Source organism: Trichomycterus rosablanca, chromosome 20 (assembly GCF_030014385.1).
Source record: "Trichomycterus rosablanca isolate fTriRos1 chromosome 20, fTriRos1.hap1, whole genome shotgun sequence".
Classification (NCBI taxonomy): Eukaryota; Metazoa; Chordata; class Actinopteri; order Siluriformes; family Trichomycteridae; genus Trichomycterus; species Trichomycterus rosablanca.
The window spans coordinates 4,461,320-4,483,710 of record NC_086007.1 but is presented as its reverse complement, the minus strand read 5'-3'; the positions used below and the strand labels follow the sequence as shown (position 1 = coordinate 4,483,710).

General features: G+C 39.6%; 1 protein-coding gene across 2 annotated transcripts; it reads right to left on the bottom strand.

Annotated features, from left to right (window-relative positions):
* Positions 1–2,254: 2,254 nt before the first annotated feature.
* Positions 2,255–21,818, bottom strand: spartb (spartin b). 2 transcript variants are annotated; one of them, XM_063016688.1, is made up of 8 exons: positions 21,680–21,789; positions 17,527–18,285; positions 12,553–12,750; positions 8,106–8,247; positions 7,817–8,011; positions 7,464–7,622; positions 6,068–6,158; positions 2,255–4,587 (listed from the first exon to the last, which is right to left on the bottom strand). In XM_063016688.1, exons 2-8 carry the CDS (start codon positions 18,280–18,282, stop codon positions 4,371–4,373), a joined length of 1,758 nt encoding a protein of 585 aa, XP_062872758.1. In that variant the 5' UTR covers positions 18,283–18,285; positions 21,680–21,789; the 3' UTR covers positions 2,255–4,370. The 2 variants fall into 2 exon arrangements, with proteins under 2 accessions (XP_062872758.1, XP_062872759.1); XM_063016689.1 differs by lacking the exon at positions 2,255–4,587 and adding an exon at positions 5,423–5,910 and having other exon boundaries at positions 21,680–21,818.
* Between the last annotated feature and the right edge of the window lie 573 nt (positions 21,819–22,391).

Genomic DNA, 22,391 nt, shown 5'->3' with positions numbered 1-22,391 from the left:
TTGTGCCTCGAGCTTTAGCTCTCCTGTATCGCACCGACCTGAGAGGAGGAAGAGGAGGAGGAGGAGGATGAGGAGGAGGAGAAGAGGGATGGAGATGATAGAGTAAAGAGAGGGATGTATGAAAGGAGGTAGAAAAACGGCTGCAGTGGGTGCGTCCCAACCACTCGCTGCAATTTGCGCCACTCCATCCCCCAATTGACACGCACGCGCTGCTGCCCTCCTTTACACATAATGAAGGCGCGCGGCTGCAGCTGGGACGCATCATTAGCGCGTTTATCTGAATTTTGTGATGCACAGCTCGAAAGTGTGCAAAAAAAATAGTGTATGGGGGATGCACGTACTTGCTACAGTGCACAAATACATTTAAAATAATGAATTATTAAAACTTAATAAATTATGTTAATGATTAAATGCACTGCATAGACCTGTAATAATAAAACATGATCTAACCGATTTTCATTTTCTTTTTCCATTTTCAAATACATCCTGGACAGCGCCACCAAGAAACAAAAGACACAAATCACTAACGCCCTGTGATGTTTAGGCGCCCTGTCCAGGGCATTGCATTTTGTATAAATTTGTAACGTCATGTTTTACACTCTATGATTACATTCATGTAATGACAGATAGTCACTCGTTACACAAGATTCATCAGCTCAAGTTTTTTTAATGTCAAACACAGTCATGGACAATTTTGTAACTCCAGTTCACCTCACTTGCATGTCTTTGGGCTGTGGGAGGAAACCGGAGCTCCCGGATGAAACTCACGCAGACACGGAGAGAACATGCAAACTCCACACATAAAGAACCTGGACCGCCCCACCTGGGAATCAAACTCAGGACCTTCCTGATGTGAGACGACAGTGCTTCCCCACCGAGCTGTGCAGCCCGTAACTTGTAAATACTGTATGAACAAACACTCACTCACTCACTGTCTTAATGATTTTTATTAAAAAAGTAAAAAATATAAAACTGAAATAAGGATTTGTGATGATCAAAAACAAGTTAATTGAAAAATTCATGGAAGCTTGAATGACGAAATTAATTTATTGCAAAGATATAGAAAATAAAAACTCAGTCGGGTCACTTTTGACCCAGGTTGTGCATCAAAGGGTTAAAACTAAAATTATGTCTGCCTATTTCACCCAACCCTGACTGTAAATATCTTCAAACATTTTTGATACAACCCTTACTGCTGTGTATAGACACTAGATGGAGCTACTGGAACTCAAACTAAACCAGTGTCTGAACGTGTGATTACAGACTGAACCCAGCAGCTGCACAGCGAGGTCTGGACAACAGCTGCTCACCCCGTCTGATCCGGACTCACCGCCGCAGGTCTGTCAAAATCCATGCGTCTGTATCCAGGCCAATAAAAGGTTCCCATAATAAAAAGACTTTATTTTGTCTTTCACTGTTAGTGATGGTATACCAGTCAAAGCACAGCAAGATGAAGTCATATTTACAGCTGGAGGGCTGAGGGTGTTTTTTAGCACAAAACGTTCAGACCTCTGCTAAAACAACTGAAGATGAAGAAAGGAATTTCATCTTTTAGTACGACAGCAACCCAAAGCATACCTCCACATCAACAAAAGTCTGTCTTCCCCAGAAGAAGATCAAAGTCTTGGAATATACCCAACCAGAGCCCAGACCTGTATTTCACTGAAAATCTGTGAGGTGACCTGAAGAGGGCTGTGCACAGGAGATGATAGACTACCAAAAAAGAATCAAAAGGTGCATCAACAAAGTATTAGGTTTAAGAGTGTGCATATTCATTCAAACACATTATTGTACGTTTTTTCCCCCTAATTTTTCAACAAAAAGCAGATTGTAGGTCACATTAAAGGTGGAAAAGACTCTGAAATGATATAGCTTTGTCTCATTTTTACATCACAAAACCCTGGCATTGTAACAGGGCTTGTAGACTTTTTATAACCACAGTAATTACAAATATTTAACTGACTCACACCTCAGCCACTTTGAAATGGTTTTCCATGGCAGCATGTGGCCACATTTGGCCAGCAGTTGTGCTGCTTTTTTCTTTGATACCAGACATACTTTCCCTGAAACTGCACGGTTAAAAGCTATCGCCAGGATTTAAAGCCTCCACTGTCTTATAATTCTGACACAATTTCAGAAAACTCCTAATGGATCTGTTTAAAGCTGATACGTATTTGTAAAAATGGCTCTCACTGATTTATTTAACAAAAAACTCAATTTGTAGTTCACTGAGGAGATACAATCCATGACCATGTAACCATAGAACCCCTTTATTCAAATCGAAGTAACAGAAACACACAAAAGCAGCAAACACTCACCATATTAACAGAACTAGGATGTGATACTGAAACAGAACTTAACAGTAGGATTTGTCAGCAGTTAAAATATATTAAATATTCAAACCTTTATTAAAATTCTATATTATACTGTACATTTAAACCAACAATTATGCAACATTTAGTACTAACTATGCACAAGTACCATCAGACTATGCCTGTCCTTTATTTATTTATTTATTTTATTATTATTTCCATACTTGCTCCTAATGTAGTCATCTCTAATTTCACTTCCTTTGGAATTATGCCACTATTACCCCACGATTAACAAAAAGGACTAAAACGCATCCTCCTCCGACATGCACGTATATGCCTGCCGCATCTTTTCACCCACCCATATTGGAGTTGTGGTAGGACAGACAAGCACCTCGTCCAGACAGCGACCACAATTTTACTGCTTTGTTTTCAAGCTTTCCCTTCCACACAGGGCCGAGCCAATCATGTCTGTTTGTTGATGCCTGGCCAGTCAACAGCACAGCTGAGATTCGAACTCAACTTGGATCTCTGCAGTGGTGGGCTAGTACATCAGAGTCCATGCACTGTTTAAGCCAGACATAAGAAATCACACCAGTAAAGTGCTAGTTAATAAGTCGTCTCTGCGTAGCTGTTCTGTGGTCTTGACCAAGTACCTCATGATTCTGATCATATTGGCACAATATAGTTATTCATCATACTAAACTGGACAAGGGCGTTGAAGGTAAAAGCATTCGATATGTTCTCTATTCACATGTCCTGGCTTTTCTCCTTATATACCTGCTCATAACGTTAATAGAAAGCCTAAGACAAAATGCACACTGAGGTCAGAAGGATGAGAACACACCTATAACAAAGTCTTATTTTTGTGTACATTCATTACAAAATACGTTTTACATTGTCTGTACTAGTTTTATATAATTCACTGCAAATTTTATTAATAACAGGTCAAACTATTTGTAGTTTTAACCAGTGTAATTTAAACTACAGACGGTACATAAGAATAGGTCACAAAAGTTTTGGGGAACTGTCTAAGTAAGGTTTTAATTTATTTACCAATCTATCATACCATGTTACTTCAGCAGTCTTTAGTGTCTTTGTTCAGGAAACACACTCATGTTATTATTATAGTCCTACACATAAAATATAAATCTTTTTTTCCTGTTAAAGTGCTTTAAATACAGTTAACTACTGCAAATACAAACATTCATTTTTTATATAAATAAAGACTTTAAATATAGTCAGTACAACATTTCGTTTCTGAGACATTTATGAAAACATTTCTTTTTTATTTCATTTTCATCAGTTACTTTATCCTGATCGGAATCACAGCTGGCCCAGTTCCAGCAGGAAACACTGGAGCCTAGCTTATCAGTGGGCGCAAGGCACACAGTAACACCCTGGACGGTACACCAGTCCATCGCAGGGCAAACACACATACACACATACACACACACCCATTCACCTATAGGGCAATTCAGTGCCTAAAATTAACCTGACTGCATGTTTTTGAACTGTGTGAGGAAACCGGAGCTCCCGGAGGAAACCCACGCAGACACGGGGAGAACAATGCAACCTCCGCACAGAAAGGACCCGGACCGCCCCGCCTGGGGATCGAACCCAGGACCTTCTTGCTGTGAGGTGACAGTAGGTGCTACCCACTAAGCCACCTTAGGGCCATACAGTGTACCAAATATTTAATTGGCAGTGAAGGACTGGAGGTTAAGCAAGACCCACCATGACCCTGACCAGGTAAAGCAGTTGATGAAAATGAAAAATGTGTTTATATTACCTGCATAAGTGCATGTTTACACAGTTAGGAAACTTTACTCCTGGCTGGTGGACAATAAGGCAATAATGGTGATTTAAAACTTGTTAGGATCATTTAAAGGTGCAGGAAGAATGTCACTTCATCCTTAGTGTAATACAGCAGTAAGAAGCAGCACGTTGGTAAATAGTTAAATAATAAGAGCCGTCAGATATTATTTTGTAAATAAACGTATTTTTAAGGCTTGTATACACATTCTTCCAGAACTTCTCTAGTTCTTAGAGTGCTGAAGTTTATTTTTGGTCTCTATTTTTGGGTTTCTCCTCTTGCTGGTCAGCCTCCTCTTTGTCTTGTACCTTGTAGTCTTTCAGAATGGCTTGAGCTGTTTCTTTGCCGGTTTTTTTCACCACGGCCTTGATGCCCAGGTTGTCGATGTTGAAAGCGGTGACGCCTACGTTAATTGCGGAGTTGACAGCATGGTCTGTTGCTTGCCCTGCTTCATCCCCGTACCTTTATCAGATTGTCAGCGTGAGGTAAAGGAAGGGGAGAGTTTAACATGGGGAACACAACAGTAGAAAATAAGATACAGTATATTTAAGGGTATAAAGCAAGTTAAGCACTCGAGCCCACACATGCAGTAATTATTAATAATACTGGGGAAAAAAACACCTCTGAGATCAATTAAAAACACCATGCAGTCAGTTTACCACCTACACCCATCATTTTTTACTATTATATAACAATTATTATTATATTCACCGACCAGGTATAACATTATGACCACTGATAGGTGAAGTGAATAACACTGATTATCTCTTCATCACGGCACCTGGTAGTGGGTGGGATATATTAGGCACCAAGTGAACATTTTATTTTATTTTATTTTATTTTATTTAACAAGTTGATGTAAGAAGCAGGAAAAATGAGGATTTGAGCGAGTTTGATAAGGGCCAAATTGTGATGGATAGACGACTGGGTCAGAGCATCTCCAAAACTGCAGCTCTTGTGGGGTGTTCCCGGTCTGCAGTGGTCAGTATCCATCAAAAGTGGTCCAAGGAAGGAACAGTGGTAAACCGGCGACAGGGTCATGGGCGGCCAAGACTCATTGATGCACGTGTGGAGCGAAGGCTGGTCCGTGTGGTCTGATCCAAGAGACGAGCTACTGTAGCTCAAACTGCTGAAGAAGTTAATGCAGAAAGGTGTCAGGATACACAGGGCATCACATTCGCGGGGTGCTTTGGCAGCAAAAGGGGGACCAACACAATATTAGGAAGGTGGTCATAATGTTATGCCTTATCGGTGTATATGTACATCCCCCCCCCCCCCCACACAATTTTCAGCGCAATCTAGTCATATCCAATTACCTGAGCACATTTTGCTTCCTCTAGTGTTGCTGACCTCCACTCTATTGTAGCCAGAGTTTCATTTTTTAAAACAACTGGTCCACAGCACTTAGTTGCAAATGCCTTTGGATCATCTAGATGTTTGAAAATACTATTCATTGCATCTTTAAAGTCATTGCCCCTGTCTTATGTTATAGTTTATCTATTTATGGAAATCAGCAGTGTGTAACAGGCCTCAATCTACAATTGAGTGATGTAGCAATGATTGGTATTAATGATTATTCAGTGAGTAAACACAGCCAGAAGCAATAGTGGGGCATGATTAATCATTCTGAATCTGATCGCTGTAAGATGCAGCAGCTGTAAATCATGAAGGCAGTTAGCCATGCTGCTTAACTTTCCATTCATGTGAACATGCAATAGAGCTGTGAAATATCAAAGCTACTTTTTCTCATTTTTGGGATCTAAGATGTTCTCTAGACCCCTGAATCTGTAAACAAATAAAGGGGAGAGATGTGTAAGTGTTTGAGTTCTATTAAAGCACTTGTGAGTAATGTCAGTGAGTTTTAAATGAGCAAACAATCAAGAAATGCAAACTCGATAACAAATCAGCACAGTGTTATTGAATCCATTTAATTCTTACTCACTTATGTTTCACTGTAGTCACCGTCTCAGTTGCAACACTTTTTGCGATGTTTTTAGCAGCGGTTTCCAACCCCGTCCACAGTGTTGCAAATCCTGCCAATCACAACACAAGAAAATAAAACAAGTACATAAAGATTAGCATGATGCTGGACTGAACTGTACACTGTATGGAAAAAGTAGTAACCTGACCGTGAGCTGGTTGGATATGCCATTATAACCATAAATTAAGCATTTCATCTCCTATTAGAACATTGTGTATGAGAAAAATATAATAAATTAAAGCGGAAGTAACTGTTTAATACTGTACCAGACCTGGTCATGTCATGTTGATGCCTTACTTCCTACTTTTCCAGAAATAGTTGCAAACATTTTGTAAAGTGCAATTAAAAACAAGAATCCATGATTTGTTATTTCTCTTGAACTTTAACATAAGAAAAGTACAAAGAAAAGATTTTCCATGTTTTTACTGACTAAGTTGTATTTTGTCAATATACACAAATTTAGAATTTGATGCCTGCAACAAGCTTAAAAAAAGTTGGGACAAAGGCATGTTTACTACAATTACATCGCCTTTCCTATTAATTACATTTTCCAATTGTTCGAGAGTCAAAATCTTGCCCATTTTTGCTTGATACAAGACTTTAGCTTCTAAACAGGCTTCTCAACAGTTGCTATTGTCTGATTCTCCTCTTGGGCGGCACGGTGGCTAAGTGGGTAGCACTGTCGCCTCACAGGTCCTGGGTTTGATCCCCAGGTGGGGCGGTCTGGGTCCTTTCTGTGTGGAGTTTGCATGTTCTCCCCGTGTCTGTGTGGGAGCTCCGGGTGCTCCGATTTCCTCCCACAGTCCAAAGACTTGCAAGTGAGGTAAATTGGAGATACCAAACTGTCCAGAACTGTGTTCGATATAACCTTGTGTGAACTGAATGTAGTGAGTGACTACCGTTCCTGTCATGAATGTAACCAAAGTGTAAAACATGACATTAAAATCCTAATAAACAAACAAATTCTCCTCTTAATGATCCACCATACATTTTCAATAAGAGACAGACCTGGACTGTAAGCAACTTAGTAAAGCACACACACTCTGCATGTCGTTCTGTGCCTATAAAGTCACTGGCATTGTCCTGCTGAAATAACCATTAATTTCCCAAGAAAAGATGTTGCCTTGATGGCAGTATGTGTCTCTATAAAATCTTAATATACACATCTGTATCAAAGAATTATGTTAAAATCATTCTGTTACAGAAAAAAACAGATCATGTTCCATTCATGTAAACACTTGACTTGAGGTATACACAACATCTACGTCTGTTTGCACCCAAAAATACTGGACCAAATGCAAATAATTAATGATAATTAAAAAAATTTTTAACTAAATTAGGAATATCTGGCTGTTACCTTGAACTCCACTTGCAGCTACTACCATGGCTCCTTTAACGTTGGATTGCCCGTCCTTATCTTTTTTCACAGACTCAGGGATCAGTTTGGCACCATGTTTCTTTACATGTGGAGCCAACTCTCGGCCCACGTGGCTGGCGACTGCGCAGAGCCCGTCCACTAAAACAGCAGGCAACAACAAAGGCATTCAGAGACAGTCAGATCAAAACCAGTGCTGAAGTAAAACAACAAAACCAAACTAATAACCAGTAAAACATGGAAATGACTTAAACTGAAAATACATTCAAGGTAAGTGCTAAACGTTCTGTACCAAACTATACGTTTCATATTTAATAGAATCAGAGATGACTTGCCTAGAAACTGGCTGACTTTCACAGCTCCTCCAGTGGCTTGTTTGGCAACCTGAAGGCTCTTGGTGACTGTAGAACTTACTTCTGTAGGTTTGTCCTCAGGTGTTATGTGTTCTCTCAGTTTGGATGCTCCCTTGTGAATGGCCTTTCCGGTGTATTCAGCCCCTTTTGTTAACCCCCAGCTCAACCAGGAAGCCCCTGCAAGTGTTATAGTGTTATAAGAACAATATAATGCATTATATGGTAGGTAAAAGTATGACAACACAAGAAAATTAGGTTTTAAAACACTCACCTGTAAGGATTCCATGAGCCACTTTCTCACTCCATTCTGGAAGTACCGTCTCTACCTCAGCAGAGGGCGCCACCTCGGGCACCACTGGGCCCATGGGCACCTTCTGCCCCAGATTAATAATGTCTGTTGCTCCATCAGACTCCTTGGACATACAGAAAGGTTTACAACAGTTAAAACACATGATGAATTTTAGCAATGCCCAGCTAGTGCTGTCACTAAAGTAATGTTATGCATCTAAGGGAATGTCTGCAGTCACAATTTTCTTTTTTTTTTAACCATCCCTTTGGCTTCCTTGTGTAAGTTTCATCACAGGGATTTGCAGAGTCAGTCAGCAGGCAGATGATTTGACAATGAACTGTTATTCTCAAAACAAAGAGGGTGTTTGGAGCTGCACCCTCGTTTAAGAAGAATGGTGGCACTTGATGCCAAACCCTTTTGAATCAGCACCATGAAACCGTTAGGCCAACATCAAGGTCGCTGTTTAATAACAAAATGGCAGCTTGTATGCAATCTTTTATTAATCTTAAAGAATTCAATCAAGATTCATTTCATGATAAAGTTTTGGATTTTTAGTCGTCTATTAATGTGCTGGTCCATCCTAGCCTGGGTGCCCCACCATGTAATCCTCCACAACCCTCCCCCCAATATTAAGGGGCATGATGTTGGGTTACCTGTTGTAAAGTTTGGAACCTGGTATTTAATATAATATATAATAATAATAATATACTGTATATAATAATAATTAAATGCACCTCTCACCTGTGTAACTGAACAATCCCAGTATTTCTACACCTCCTGGTTGACTTTATATTCAACAAATAATTTTGCTCACCTACTGATTTTCTCACATTTGTCAGACTAAATGTTTTTGATTCCTACACAACAGTAATGAGATCAATAAAAAACATTGATAAAGGGTGGTGGTTATGCAACATCTATGTAAAAGGTGATTACCCCCCTAAACCTAATACCCGATTGTGCCCAATTTAAACTATGAACTGCAAACAAATACTCCCAATAACCCAAGATTAGATTAGATTAGATTAGATTAGATTTTTTCTTCAATAAATAACGTGATTACCTAAAAACTGTTTTTGGCTATGTACTCAGGTTGTCTATGACGATGTTTAAACTTGGAATATTTAAATCTGTTATGTTACAAATAAGTAAAAGTAAGAGAATCAGTGTACACTTATAGACACGTTTATGGCACATCTCCTGACCACTGGGGCTTAATAAATGAGAGAGAACTAAAACAAATATATTAGTGTGGTAGGAGTTACAGATACTTCTGGGACTCCAGTGAATCATCCACTGAAAAAGGTGTAAATCAATTTTATACAATAAATCACATGCGTTCAACTTTGTGGCAACAGTTTGGGAAAGGCACCTTCCTTTTCTAGCATGACTGGTGCACATAGCGGGGTCCATAAAGTCATGGTCTGATGAGTTTAGTATGTTTGGTGAAACATTACTGGCCTGCAGAGAACTCCTATTCTAATGCCCATTGTTTTGAAAAGGCATATACAACAAGCTTATGGGCCACATAGTGTACATACATAAGTTTTTGACATTTTTTTTAATTGATGTGCGTCATAAAGATTACAACAAAAACAATACAGCTGATGAATCACCAGAACATTGACCTTCTGAGTACAGTTTAGATAAATGTAAAAAGAGAATTAGCGTTCTTGCCAGCTAACAGAATTAAAAACAGAATAATAAATCGTGAGTCTCCTGCTTTGTAATAAATTCCCACTTTACTACAGTAATGACTAACAAAAAAAAGCTTGAAGGCTGAAAGCAGAACTAGATCTATCATGAACTGGCTTCAGGCTACAGCAGTAACTTTCTCCTGAGCAAATATTTCCTATTATGGAAGCAGCAAAAGGTATCGTAGGGACTGATTGATGTGTCAAGTGCCCTGATGCAGTATTTAACCAGGATGTCATGATTTCTCTAGGGCAGGGTTTTTAAACTTTTTTTAAGCAACCTAGACAATCCAAACAACGCATCCTATCTGCTGTACAAGATGTAACAAAGACTCCACAAGGGGCGTTCGTGTACAAGTTTACACAGTTATTATTATTTTTCTCTGCAATTTTTTTCGGCTCATGACCCACCTAAGGGTCGCAACACAGGGTTTGAAAAACCCTGCTCTCGGGAAAACTGAGGATCCTTGTTTAGAAAATGTTGGTGTGATATTGGTATTTATGGTATAATGGGTTCAAATAAATATACTGAAAGAATTGTAAAGCAAATTATATCTTTTTTATTAACAAAAAGAGATGAGCAACCAATATTAAATATCTTCTGGCATGGAAGTTACATGTTGGCCACTATTAGAAACAGATGTTGGTAGAACAGCCAGTGGCAGCTCAGCGGTTAAGGTATTGGACTAGCAATCAGTTCATATTTTATTTCATTACGTGAATATTTTAAATCATGTTTCAGAATATAGGCAAACATTTGAACAACACCTCTGTTGTCAAAAAGAGCTTTAATATATTAACTACATTTAGGAGGGCACTAGAGTTTATTTGATCAATGTTATGTTGCTTTTACACAAACAAACTTTACATACAAGCAACGTCCTCATTAAGAGAATTGTATGTTAATTCTTGGTTTTAACGAGCAATAAAAAAGAACGTAAACAGAAAATATGAAGGCACTTGACATTCATCAGCATTACAGCCTGGTACCTTATTAAATAAATCCCTTAACCTCTCGAATACACCTGAAACCTGTGAAAACAGCAGTGTGTTACTGAAGCAGAGATGTATTAAAGACAAGGCTGTCAGAACACATCACACAAGTCAACCTTGTTTTTTTATACATAAAACCCACTGCCAAGTTGACATGAAACTCAATAATATGTTTGAGATTTTGATGGGCTGCCTGACCTTGTCAGTTAACCATTACTTATTGGTAAAAAAAATTGACAGAATTTGCATCCCAAAATAAACCAGTCATGCAATCTTTTCTCACAAGTAGCTGGAACAGATGTGATCTATTTGAAGTGGGTTGGCAAGTCTTCTAAAAATGCATTTACATACAATTTTATTAATTTAAGTGTAAGGTCATTAAATATACATAAATTAAAAATAAATGTTGCAGTATGAAATAGAACTTAAAGCGAGATGTAATGTTAGAAACAAATTTAAACTGGTGCTGACCCTGACTAAGACAATATAACACTGCAACAGTACAGTCGGTTTTATTTATTTATTTATTGAAATCAAATGACGAATGTAAAATACTAACAGAAAAATACGGCTTTTACTGTTATTGTTACACCTCTTGGTGTATTTTTGTTTTGGCATGCTCCTTCTTTCTCGGGGCGGCACAGTGGCTTGGTGGGTAGCACTGTTGCCTCACAGCAAGAAGGTCCTGGATTCGATCCCCAGGTGGAGCGGTCCAGGTCCTTTCTGTGTGGAGTTTGCATGTTTTCCCCGTGACTGTGTGGGTTTCCGCCAGGAGCTCCGGTTTCCTCCCACAGTCCAAAAACGTGCAAGTGAGGTGAACTGGAGATATTGTCCATGACTGTGTTTGACATTAAACTTGTGAACTGATGAAGCTTGTGTAATGAGTAGCTACCATTTGTCATTAATGTAACCAAAGTGTGTAAAACATGACGTTAAAAATGCTAATAAATAAATAATCCTTCTTTCTCTTTCCACACTTCATGTCTGCTAGTTAGATAATACCCGGGATGTCACGTGTTGGATGCTGACTGGTGGACCAACACTGACATCATCCTAAGAGAAGCCATAAAAAGCAGATGCCAGCAGCTGAAGTAGATGATGCCCTGATGCGTCTGCTCCGTCTGTGCATTTGTCTCACTTGTTTTCTGACTGTTTTGTTGCTGGTCTTGGAAACCTTGTTATACTTGTTTTACATCACTGGTTGCCAAGCCCATTTTGTACAGTGATGTATACACGGTATGTCATAAAGTCAAATAGTATTAGTCACTTGTAACTTTTGAAAACATTAAAAATAGCCAAGCAAACAAGTGAAGTCTGGTTGTCTGGGGTAATTCTGTATTTATGTTACAGTTCTCTTCACATCCATAATAAGCCAAATTAAATTTACTCTAATTTTGCGGAACAGAAAAGGGTTGTAACAGTTACGTAATCTAATTGTGACAGATCCATTACAACTGACATTACTCAACAAACTTGTTTTAAAGAAAAACATACCAGATGTAAATTCATTTAAAAAGACGTCTATTTCCATGCTTATGTTGCCCTAAGTGTCCATTTCGATATCATAATAATTGTATAATTGAATCAATTTACTTTTAATGCTTTTAGGATCTACATTGGTATCTTGTCTACAGATGAAAAGCATAAAATTAGTCTTCAGATTAAAAAAGAAAGTCATATGAGCCGTTGTAAAGCTTGATCCCAGTGTCTCCAGGTTAAAGTGTCTGTTCTTTGTCACTTACCTGGACTCTCAGATCGGTCATCTGGTACAAGATGTCCTGGAAACGCTGACATTCTGATTGGGGCAGTTCAGAGGACAGCACCACACCCACATATGAACCTGGGGAGGGGGCCATCAGATCAGGAAACATGTAGACTCCTGTATTACACAGCAGCACCAGGGAGTCAGTGGACATCAGGGGGTACAACCAGTCACATACCTGAAATCAGGACAAAATCAGGTTGTCAGTCTCAAAAATTGTTCAACTGTAGTGGATTTTTAATAACATTTTAAAATACCCTCTATTGCTGTTTAATGCTGTGAAATGTATGCTCAGTATCATGTATCTCCCAGCAGGCTTCCCTTATTTACCTTGCAAAATAGCTACAATAGCAAGACTTTAATCTACAAATTTGATTTCAATATACAGTGTATCACAAAAGTGAGTACACCCCTCACATTTCTGCAGATATTTAAGTATATCTTTTCATGGGACAACACTGACAAAATTACACTTTGACACAATGAAAAGTAGTCTGTGTGCAGCTTATATAACAGTGTAAATTTATTCTTCCCTCAAAATAACTCAATATACAGCCATTAATGTCTAAACCACCGGCAACAAAAGTGAGTACACCCCTTAGTGAAAGTTCCTGAAGTGTCAATATTTTTGTGTGGCCACCATTATTTCCCAGAACTGCCTTAACTCTCCTGGGCATGGAGTTTACCAGAGCTTCACAGGTTGCCACTGGAATGCTTTTCCATCCTCCATGACGACATCACGGAGCTGGCAAATATTCGAGACTTTGCGCTCCTCCACCTTCTGCTTGAGGATGCCCCAAAGATGTTCTATTGGGTTTAGGTCTGGAGACATGCTTGGCCAGTCCATCACCTTTACCCTCAGCCTCTTCAATAAAGCAGTGGTCGTCTTAGAGGTGTGTTTGGGGTCATTATCATGCTGGAACACTGCCCTGCGACCCAGTTTCAGGAGGGAGGGGATCATGCTCTGCTTCAGTATTTCACAGTACATATTGGAGTTCATGTGTCCCTCAATGAAATGTAACTCCCCAACACCTGCTGCACTCATGCAGCCCCAGACCATGGCATTCCCACCACAATGCTTGACTGTAGGCATGACACACTTATCTTTGTACTCCTCACCTGATTGCCGCCACACATGCTTGAGACCATCTGAACCAAACAAATTAATCTTGGTCTCATCAGACCATAGGACATGGTTCCAGTAATCCATGTACTTTGTTGACATGTCTTCAGCAAACTGTTTGCGGGCTTTCTTGTGTAGAGACTTCAGAAGAGGCTTCCTTCTGGGGTGACAGCCATGCAGACCAATTTGATGTAGTGTGCGGCGTATGGTCTGAGCACTGACAGGCTGACCCCCCACCTTTTAAATCTCTGCAGCAATGCTGACAGCACTCCTGTGCCTATCTTTCAAAGACAGCAGTTGGATGTGACGCTGAGCACGTGCACTCAGCTTCTTTGGACGACCAACGCGAGGTCTGTTCTGAGTGGACCCTGCTCTTTTAAAACGCTGGATGATCTTGGCCACTGTGCTGCAGCTCAGTTTCAGGGTGTTGGCAATCTTCTTATAGCCTTGGCCATCTTCATGTAGCGCAACAATTCGTCTTTTAAGATCCTCAGAGAGTTCTTTGCCATGAGGTGCCATGTTGGAACTTTCAGTGACCAGTATGAGAGCGTGTGAGAGCTGTACTACTAAATTGAACACACCTGCTCCCTATGCACACCTGAGACCTAGTAACACTAACAAATCACATGACATTTTGGAGGGAAAATGACAAGCAGTGCTCAATTTGGACATTTAGGGGTGTAGTCTCTTAGTGGTGTACTCACTTTTGTTGCCGGTGGTTTAGACATTAATGGCTGTATATTGAGTTATTTTGAGGGAAGAATAAATTTACACTGTTATATAAGCTGCACACAGACTACTTTTCATTGTGTCAAAGTGTAATTTTGTCAGTGTTGTCCCATGAAAAGATATACTTAAATATCTGCAGAAATGTGAGGGGTGTACTCACTTTTGTGATACACTGTAGCATATGATATACATAGAATAAATACAACATAAACTATAGAATGTAGCTCATTTACTGTAACAGCAAACAGAATACACAGTCTCTACAAAAAACTGTGACATTCAAACACAAATGTAATAAGATTATATTTTATAGTACGTGAGCATAACTGGAGATTTAAGGCTTAGAAAATTACCACAAAATGTTTGGAAAATGGTCCATGAGTATTTGGAAGAAAAAAGAACACTTACACAACAACAGACAAAAACATCAGCGCGTTTGCCAATGATTACAAGGTCTGGGACTGCACATCAGGCTAGCATCTGGTGAGCTAACACAACGGAGAAGTCTGGAATCTATCCATTATTTAAAGCATGTGACGGGAGACAGGGAGACATGAAATTGATTTAGCTGGATGTTCTCCACATCACATGACTAAGGACTGGATTGGATTGAAGTGAGGGTCAGTGTGCAGTAGGTCTCTTTAAATCATTCGTTCATTATGCCTGTGGGCTCCTTGTGGAGCAAAGGGCCGCAACCACACCCCTCCAGCAGACTCTGTTCTGTGCGTCCCTCCTCTGCTGGGTCCATGACAGGCCGACGTCTCTTGAACTGGCTTCTCGAAGGCTTTTACCAGTACACGTCATGGGCCCCACTTGGGAAGGGAGAATCTTCCAGTCCAGGCTGTCGCTGGGATGATGATGATGATGTTGCGATTTCTGTAGCATGTTTTGTTTTGCGGGATGGGGTTGCTAGCCCCAAGCCCAACCCTCCTCCTTTGTCCAGGCTTGGGACTGGCAGGAACCCCCAAATGGGCTTCAGGCAGAGCTCAGGTCTCTTTAAATAATTAAACTTAAAAGTTTGTAAGAAGGTCCTCAATTAGTCTGGAGCTGAACAATGGAACGGTGGCTAAGTGGGCCTCACAGCAAGAAGGTCCTGGGTTCGATCCCCAGTTGGGGCGATCCGGGTCCTTTCTGTGTGGAGTTTGCATGTTCTCCCCGTGGGTTTCCTCCGGGAGCTCCGGTTTTCTCTCACAGTCCAAAGACGTGCAAGTGAGGTGAATTGGAGACACTAAATTGTCCAAGACTGTGTTCGATATAACCTTATGAACTGATGAATCTTGTGTAATGAGTAACTACCACTTATGTCATGAATGTAACCAAAGTGTAAAACATGACGTTAAAATCCCAATAAATAAATAATAAATAAATAACTTAACAATAAAGGCAGACACCTAGCTAGCAAAACAGTGACAAAGAATAGGACAATTAAAATAATTTGTACAAGGTTCAGTTTTAATGACCAATAACTTAACTGAGGTTTCACACCCAGTCGTTCCAACCAAACAATTTGGGGGTTAAAATGTTTAACCATGATGTTATTTTACCCCCCACAGGTCTGTACAGTACCACAGACAACCAGTTGCTACATAATGGTACATGCCTCTCAGTTTAGGCAGCGTGTACTTTAGTCTGACTTCAACAAAGAATTTGACATGAAGAGTATCACAAACAGATTTCATCTGACCAAACACAAAAAAGTAAAAAACCCCAGTATTCTTTCATTTTTTGCATGAATACCCTTTCATTTTTGTATATGTAACCATCTCAAGTGGAAACAGACTGAAAAAAAAAGACTTGTGTAATGTGTTACAAACAGGACTGTAATTTATCATGTCAAATAAAATGGACTAAAAAGTGTTGACACGTTTAGGACCAGGACTTTTATAAGTATGATGTCAGTCCAAGACACCCCAGTGGACTAAACAAAGTGAGTCCATGCTCACATGCAAACTAGGACACACGGGCATAGACGGGAGTGACTGATTAAGTCTGCAATATCTTGGCGGACTGTTTGTGAAAGCAGGGAACAGGGCATCGTAAAAGAAAACAGTTCCATCTGATACGACTGAGATCCAATTAGCTCAGGCATCATGTGGTTGTTAGTAAACAGGAATTGTGGCCAGCAGACGATCTCCACAGGCGATCTCAAGTCATCATAAACTCTATCCCAGATATATCAAGAGTTTCTCAACATCTGTGCGTCACACCCATCCAACTACGACATATAAAAAGGTGTCTCATTGGTGCCTCTTTCAAAAAGTCAGTATCAAACTAAGTCAAAGTTCAATCAGATTGAACTTTGAGCACAAACGCATGCTGTAAAAATTGAGCAACAAAGTGGTGAATCCATGTAACACTCAAAGTAATGCAGTGGCAAGGTAAGCAGTACCACCTTACGCCATAGGAATACAATGGCACATCCAGCGCAGAGTTTGTTCATTCAATTTTTTTGTTCATAGTGTTTTACCATGGCTTTATCCTGGTCAGGGTCACAGTGGGAGGTCTGATTAATTAGGTAAAATGTAGGAAACACTTCAGACAGGTCGCCAGTCCATCACAAGGACCACCTTATAGTGACACCCTGAATCTTGAATCGAATTGTGAGGTGCCTAAATTCCAACCCTCAATTCTGATCTAAAATAAGACTAAAGTATCTAAATAAGAAAGAAATATTAATAAATATTACACAAACCTATGTACGTACATCAACACCTGCCAGTAAGGAAAAGCTTCAATAAAAGTTTCAGAATTCAACAAGGTTGTTAGTAATTACATATCGTTTGGGTTCAATTGCACTACTTTTGCATTTTAGCCATCCTGGTCTGTTCTGCTCCTTCTTACATTTTCTCTACTGCAAAATTGCAAGAAAAGTCTAAAGTAATGAGAGTAGATCTATATACATTAAGAAACCACTGAAATTGTTGTTTTCATTGCAATGGCATAAGGATAAGTCAGTAATGAGTTCCCATTTATAATGATAATGTTAACCTGGCTGTTAGGTCAGGAACTTATACTAATAAAACAAACTAATAACATCATCAGCAATAGAGTGCATTACCATATACCATATAGCATTGGCTATACCAGCTGGTGATTACTTACTTGCAGAAAGGCAGGTGGCCTGCCAGGCATCCTTTCAGAGCTGTCATTGATGAACTTCACGATTCGCAGGTAGCCAGGATAAGATGGGGCACTGACTTGTCCATCAGCGGTTACAAAAAAGATCTGCACCCCATTAGGCAGAAAAAACAGCTCCTCTCCATCTTCCCCCAGGGTCTGAGGAGTAACGCCGGACGTGTGGCTATAGAAGTCATCCCCGACAAGTGACAGCTCACCTTCTGTTGTGCCGTAAGAAATACTCAGGTGTCCAACAGCAGCCTGAGGGGAGTACGCTGGGGGTTGATCACGTGATGCCGTTCCACTCGCAGTTCTTACACTCGCAGAGTGGCCGTTAGACACGGGAACCGCTGGTGGCGCAGGTCTCTCCTCAGGGAGTGCAGGGTACACATTTTGAGATGTAGCTTCATTTCCTGTTCTGGAATTGGATGGTGTGGAATGGTTTTGCGTCTCCAAAATCGATACTCGAGCAGTGATGTTGTTGAGCGTCTCCTGCATCTTTTGCTGCATCTGCTGGGCCGAATCCCACTGGGCGCCCACACATTCCTCACCTCGTGAGGGCACACTAAGAGCCCTGAGAAGGTTCTGGCGCCCCCGATGGTAAAGCTCTAAGGCCTGAGCCTTGTGTCCTGCCTCGTCCTCTGAGAGAGCCTTGTTAATGCACTCAAACGCCCTTTCATAACCATCCTTTATTAACTGGAGTCTGGCTTTGTCGAAGGCTTCTTGCTTCGTTTTTTCCATGCCCTGTGAATAAAATGTAACATTTAATAAGAAACTGATTTATTTCATCATGCAAGTTACACTCATGCCTTCATGATATAGAAATCAGGGCCCAAACGCTGTATCTGTTGGTGCAAGACACACATATTATCAAATTTACTAAAATAACTAATACCTAGATTTCCAGAACAGTTAAAAACTTGTTAAAAACTTGTAAAATGCAATAAAAAAAAACAAGAACCTGTGATTGGTTAATTCTCTTGAACTGTTATTTGACTGACAAAAGTACAAGGAGCTTTTGAAACTGTTCCAATTGTATTTAAATGTATTTTTTAAATTTAGACCTGCAACACAGTCAAAAACTGGGACAGAGGCAAAATAAGAATACATTTATGTGCCTTGCCATAAGAGTTAAATCCTGTTATAGTATTATAGTCGTCATGCCAATATGTACACTGTGACTGGCTGATTTAATTTAACTTAACAATAAAGATGAACATTTCTGAAACTGAAATATAAGGAAAGCAATTGATTTGTTTAAATTAATAAAGTTTAATATAGTTTTTTTTCTTCAATTAAGACTTTTTTTAATTGCCACTCCTTCCTGCACTAGCTGTTAGACTACTTACATTCCATGTAATGACGCTGTGGTTTTATCAGTCAGTAACAGCTGTTTGCTTCTGGCACTTTTTTCCCCTAATCAGGTCAAATTATCATCAGTATTTTTGCATAACAGTATATATTAGATAAGCTTTATAAATGGGTTGACTAGATCTCCAACTTGTCATATACCACTGGAGAAAATGCATACACTACAAACCCCCTATTGCTTACGTTTTGAAAAAAAAAAAAAAAAGGAAAAAAAAAAATATATATATATATATATATATATATACAGTGTATCACAAAAGTGAGTACACCCCTCACATTTCTGCAAATATTTCATTATATCTTTTCATGGGACAACACTATAGACATGAAACTTGGATATAACTTAGAGTAGTCAGTGTACAACTTGTATAGCAGTGTAGATTTACTGTCTTCTGAAAATAACTCAACACACAGCCATTAATGTCTAAATGGCTGGCAACATAAGTGAGTACACCCCACAGTGAACATGTCCAAATTGTGCCCAAAGTGTCAATATTTTGTGTGACCACCATTATTATCCAGCACTGCCTTAACCCTCCTGGGCATGGAATTCACCAGAGCTGCACAGGTTGCTACTGGAATCCTCTTCCACTCCTCCATGATGACATCACGGAGCTGGTGGATGTTAGACACCTTGAACTCCTCCACCTTCCACTTGAGGATGCGCCACAGGTGCTCAATTGGGTTTAGTCCATCACCTTTACCTTCAGCTTCCTCAGCAAGGCAGTTGTCATCTTGGAGGTTGTGTTTGGGGTCGTTATCCTGTTGGAAAACTGCCATGAGGCCCAGTTTTCGAAGGGAGGGGATCATGCTCTGTCAGAATGTCACAGTACATGTTGAAATTCATGTTTCCCTCAATGAACTGCAGCTCCCCAGTGCCAGCAACACTCATGCAGCCCAAGACCATGATGCTACCACCACCATGCTTGACTGTAGGCAAGATACAGTTGTCTTGGTACTTCTCACAAGGGCGCCGCCACACATGCTGGACACCATCTGAGCCAAACAAGTTTATCTTGGTCTCGTCAGACCACAGGGCATTCCAGTAATCCATGTTCTTGGACTGCTTGTTTTCAGCAAACTGTTTGCTGGCTTTCTTGTGCGTCAGCTTCCTTCTGGGATGACGACCATGCAGACCGAGTTGATGCAGTGTGCGGCGTATGGTCTGAGCACTGACAGGCTGACCTCCCACGTCTTCAACCTCTGCAGCAATGCTGGCAGCACTCATGTGTCTATTTTTTAAAGCCAACCTCTGGATATGACGCCGAACACGTGGACTCAACTTCTTTGGTCGACCCTGGCGAAGCCTGTTCCGAGTGGAACCTGTCCTGGAAAACCGCTGTATGACCTTGGCCACTATGCTGTAGCTCAGTTTCAGGGTGTTAGCAATCTTCTTATAGCCCAGGCCATCTTTGTGGAGAGCAACAATTCTATTTCTCACATCCTCAGAGAGTTCTTTGCCATGAGGTGCCATGTTGAATATCCAGTGGCCAGTATGAGAGAATTGTACCCAAAACACCAAATTTAACAGCCCTGCTCCCCATTTACACCTGGGACCTTGACACATGACACCAGGGAGGGACAACGACACATTTGGGCACAATTTGGACATGTTCACTGTGGGGTGTACTCACTTATGTTGCCAGCTATTTAGACATTAATGGCTGTGTGTTGAGTTATTTTCAGAAGACAGTAAATCTACACTGCTATACAAGCTGTACACTGACTACTCTAAGTTATATCCAAGTTTCATGTCTATAGTGTTGTCCCATGAAAAGATATAATAAAATATTTGCAGAAATGTGAGGGGTGTACTCACTTTTGTGATACACTGTATATATACACTAGTATTATACCAGCATTCAATAAATATAATATTCATATTTTTAAGTACAAAGTCAAAAACAATGTGTGTACATTTAGGGTGGATTTACGCACTAAAATATGTTAAATTACAAAAACACAAGTGGTTGGTTAGAAAATAAAGACTACACTAAAAAGTACAAATAAAGTAAAACGTATTATTTTCTAAGTTTTAACGATAGTTTTATACTTTATATTTGGACTGTTTACAAAAAAATAGTAGTTCATTTAGAACACCTCCTTAACACTTAATAACACATAATGATAGTATTAAAATTACAGTTTAATTAATATTTACTACAACTATTCGAATTTATTATAGAAACTTTTAAACTATTATAGAAATTATTATAGAAATTGTCACTATAATTGCAAAACTATTTATTTAGGACACTAAACATTTTGAAAGTTAACTCGGTTACCAAGGTGCGATGTTTACCCACCTGTATTTACACAGACTCCGGCCTTCAGCGCTTGGATTGGTCAATTGTATCCATCAACTGCGCTGTGATTGGCTAGAAACTTAACCTCGCGTTACGAAATAGCGCAGCGTCCAATAAGCGCACAGAACAATAATACGGCGTAAAACGGGTAGGGAAAAATAGACGAGAAGCTTAAGGGAATTATTAAGCTAATTTATGTTTAGCAGCACAAAAGCAGCTAGCTTAAGTGAAATTGAACATAAAAACGTGATATTTATAAAGTTATGAAGCCATAAGAGTTGTATCAGTGTTAACAAACAGCTGCCACTAACTAATGTGAAATAGAAATTGAAACCCAGATACCTGCCTGGTACAAAGTGATTATCTGCTTACCTGAGCTGCAAGTTATTATTTTATTTTAACCGCTCTTAATACTATTAATGCTCGCTCACATGTTGTTTTCCAAGATAAGAATAACTTACCAATTAATGAGCTGCTGTCCAGAAATAAGGTGTGTAGTTAAATGTGCGTCAGAACTCCCTCGGTCTTCTCTGACAGTTCTAGTGACTCCAGACTCCAAAAACTCTAATGCGAGACAACACCGCTGTCGTTTCCAGCAGCACACAGCCCTGATCTATAAACAATCTGCCTCCTAAAGTCTAATGCAAATGTTCTATCCACATGATTTGCATTGCATCTAGGCACTTCCGCTTAACTCACCACACGATCCGTGTGGAATGTTCTGGATTGGCTGTCTGGCTCAACTCTTAACCAATCACAAGGCGTTAAATTTATATATATATATATATATATATATATATATATATATATATATATATATATATATGTGTGTATATATATATATATATATATATATATATATGTATATGTGTGTGTGTGTGTGTGTGTGTGTGTGTGTGTGTATATAATATATATATACAGTGTATCACAAAAGTGAGTACACCCCTCACATTTCTGCAGATATTTAAGTATATCTTTTCATGGGACAACACTGACAAAATGACACTTTGACACAATGAAAAGTAGTCTGTGTGCAGCTTATATAACAGTGTAAATTTATTCTTCCCTCAAAATAACTCAATATACAGCCATTAATGTCTAAACCACCAGCAACAAAAGTGAGTACACCCCTTAGTGAAAGTTCCTGAAGTGTCAATATTTTGTGTGGCCACC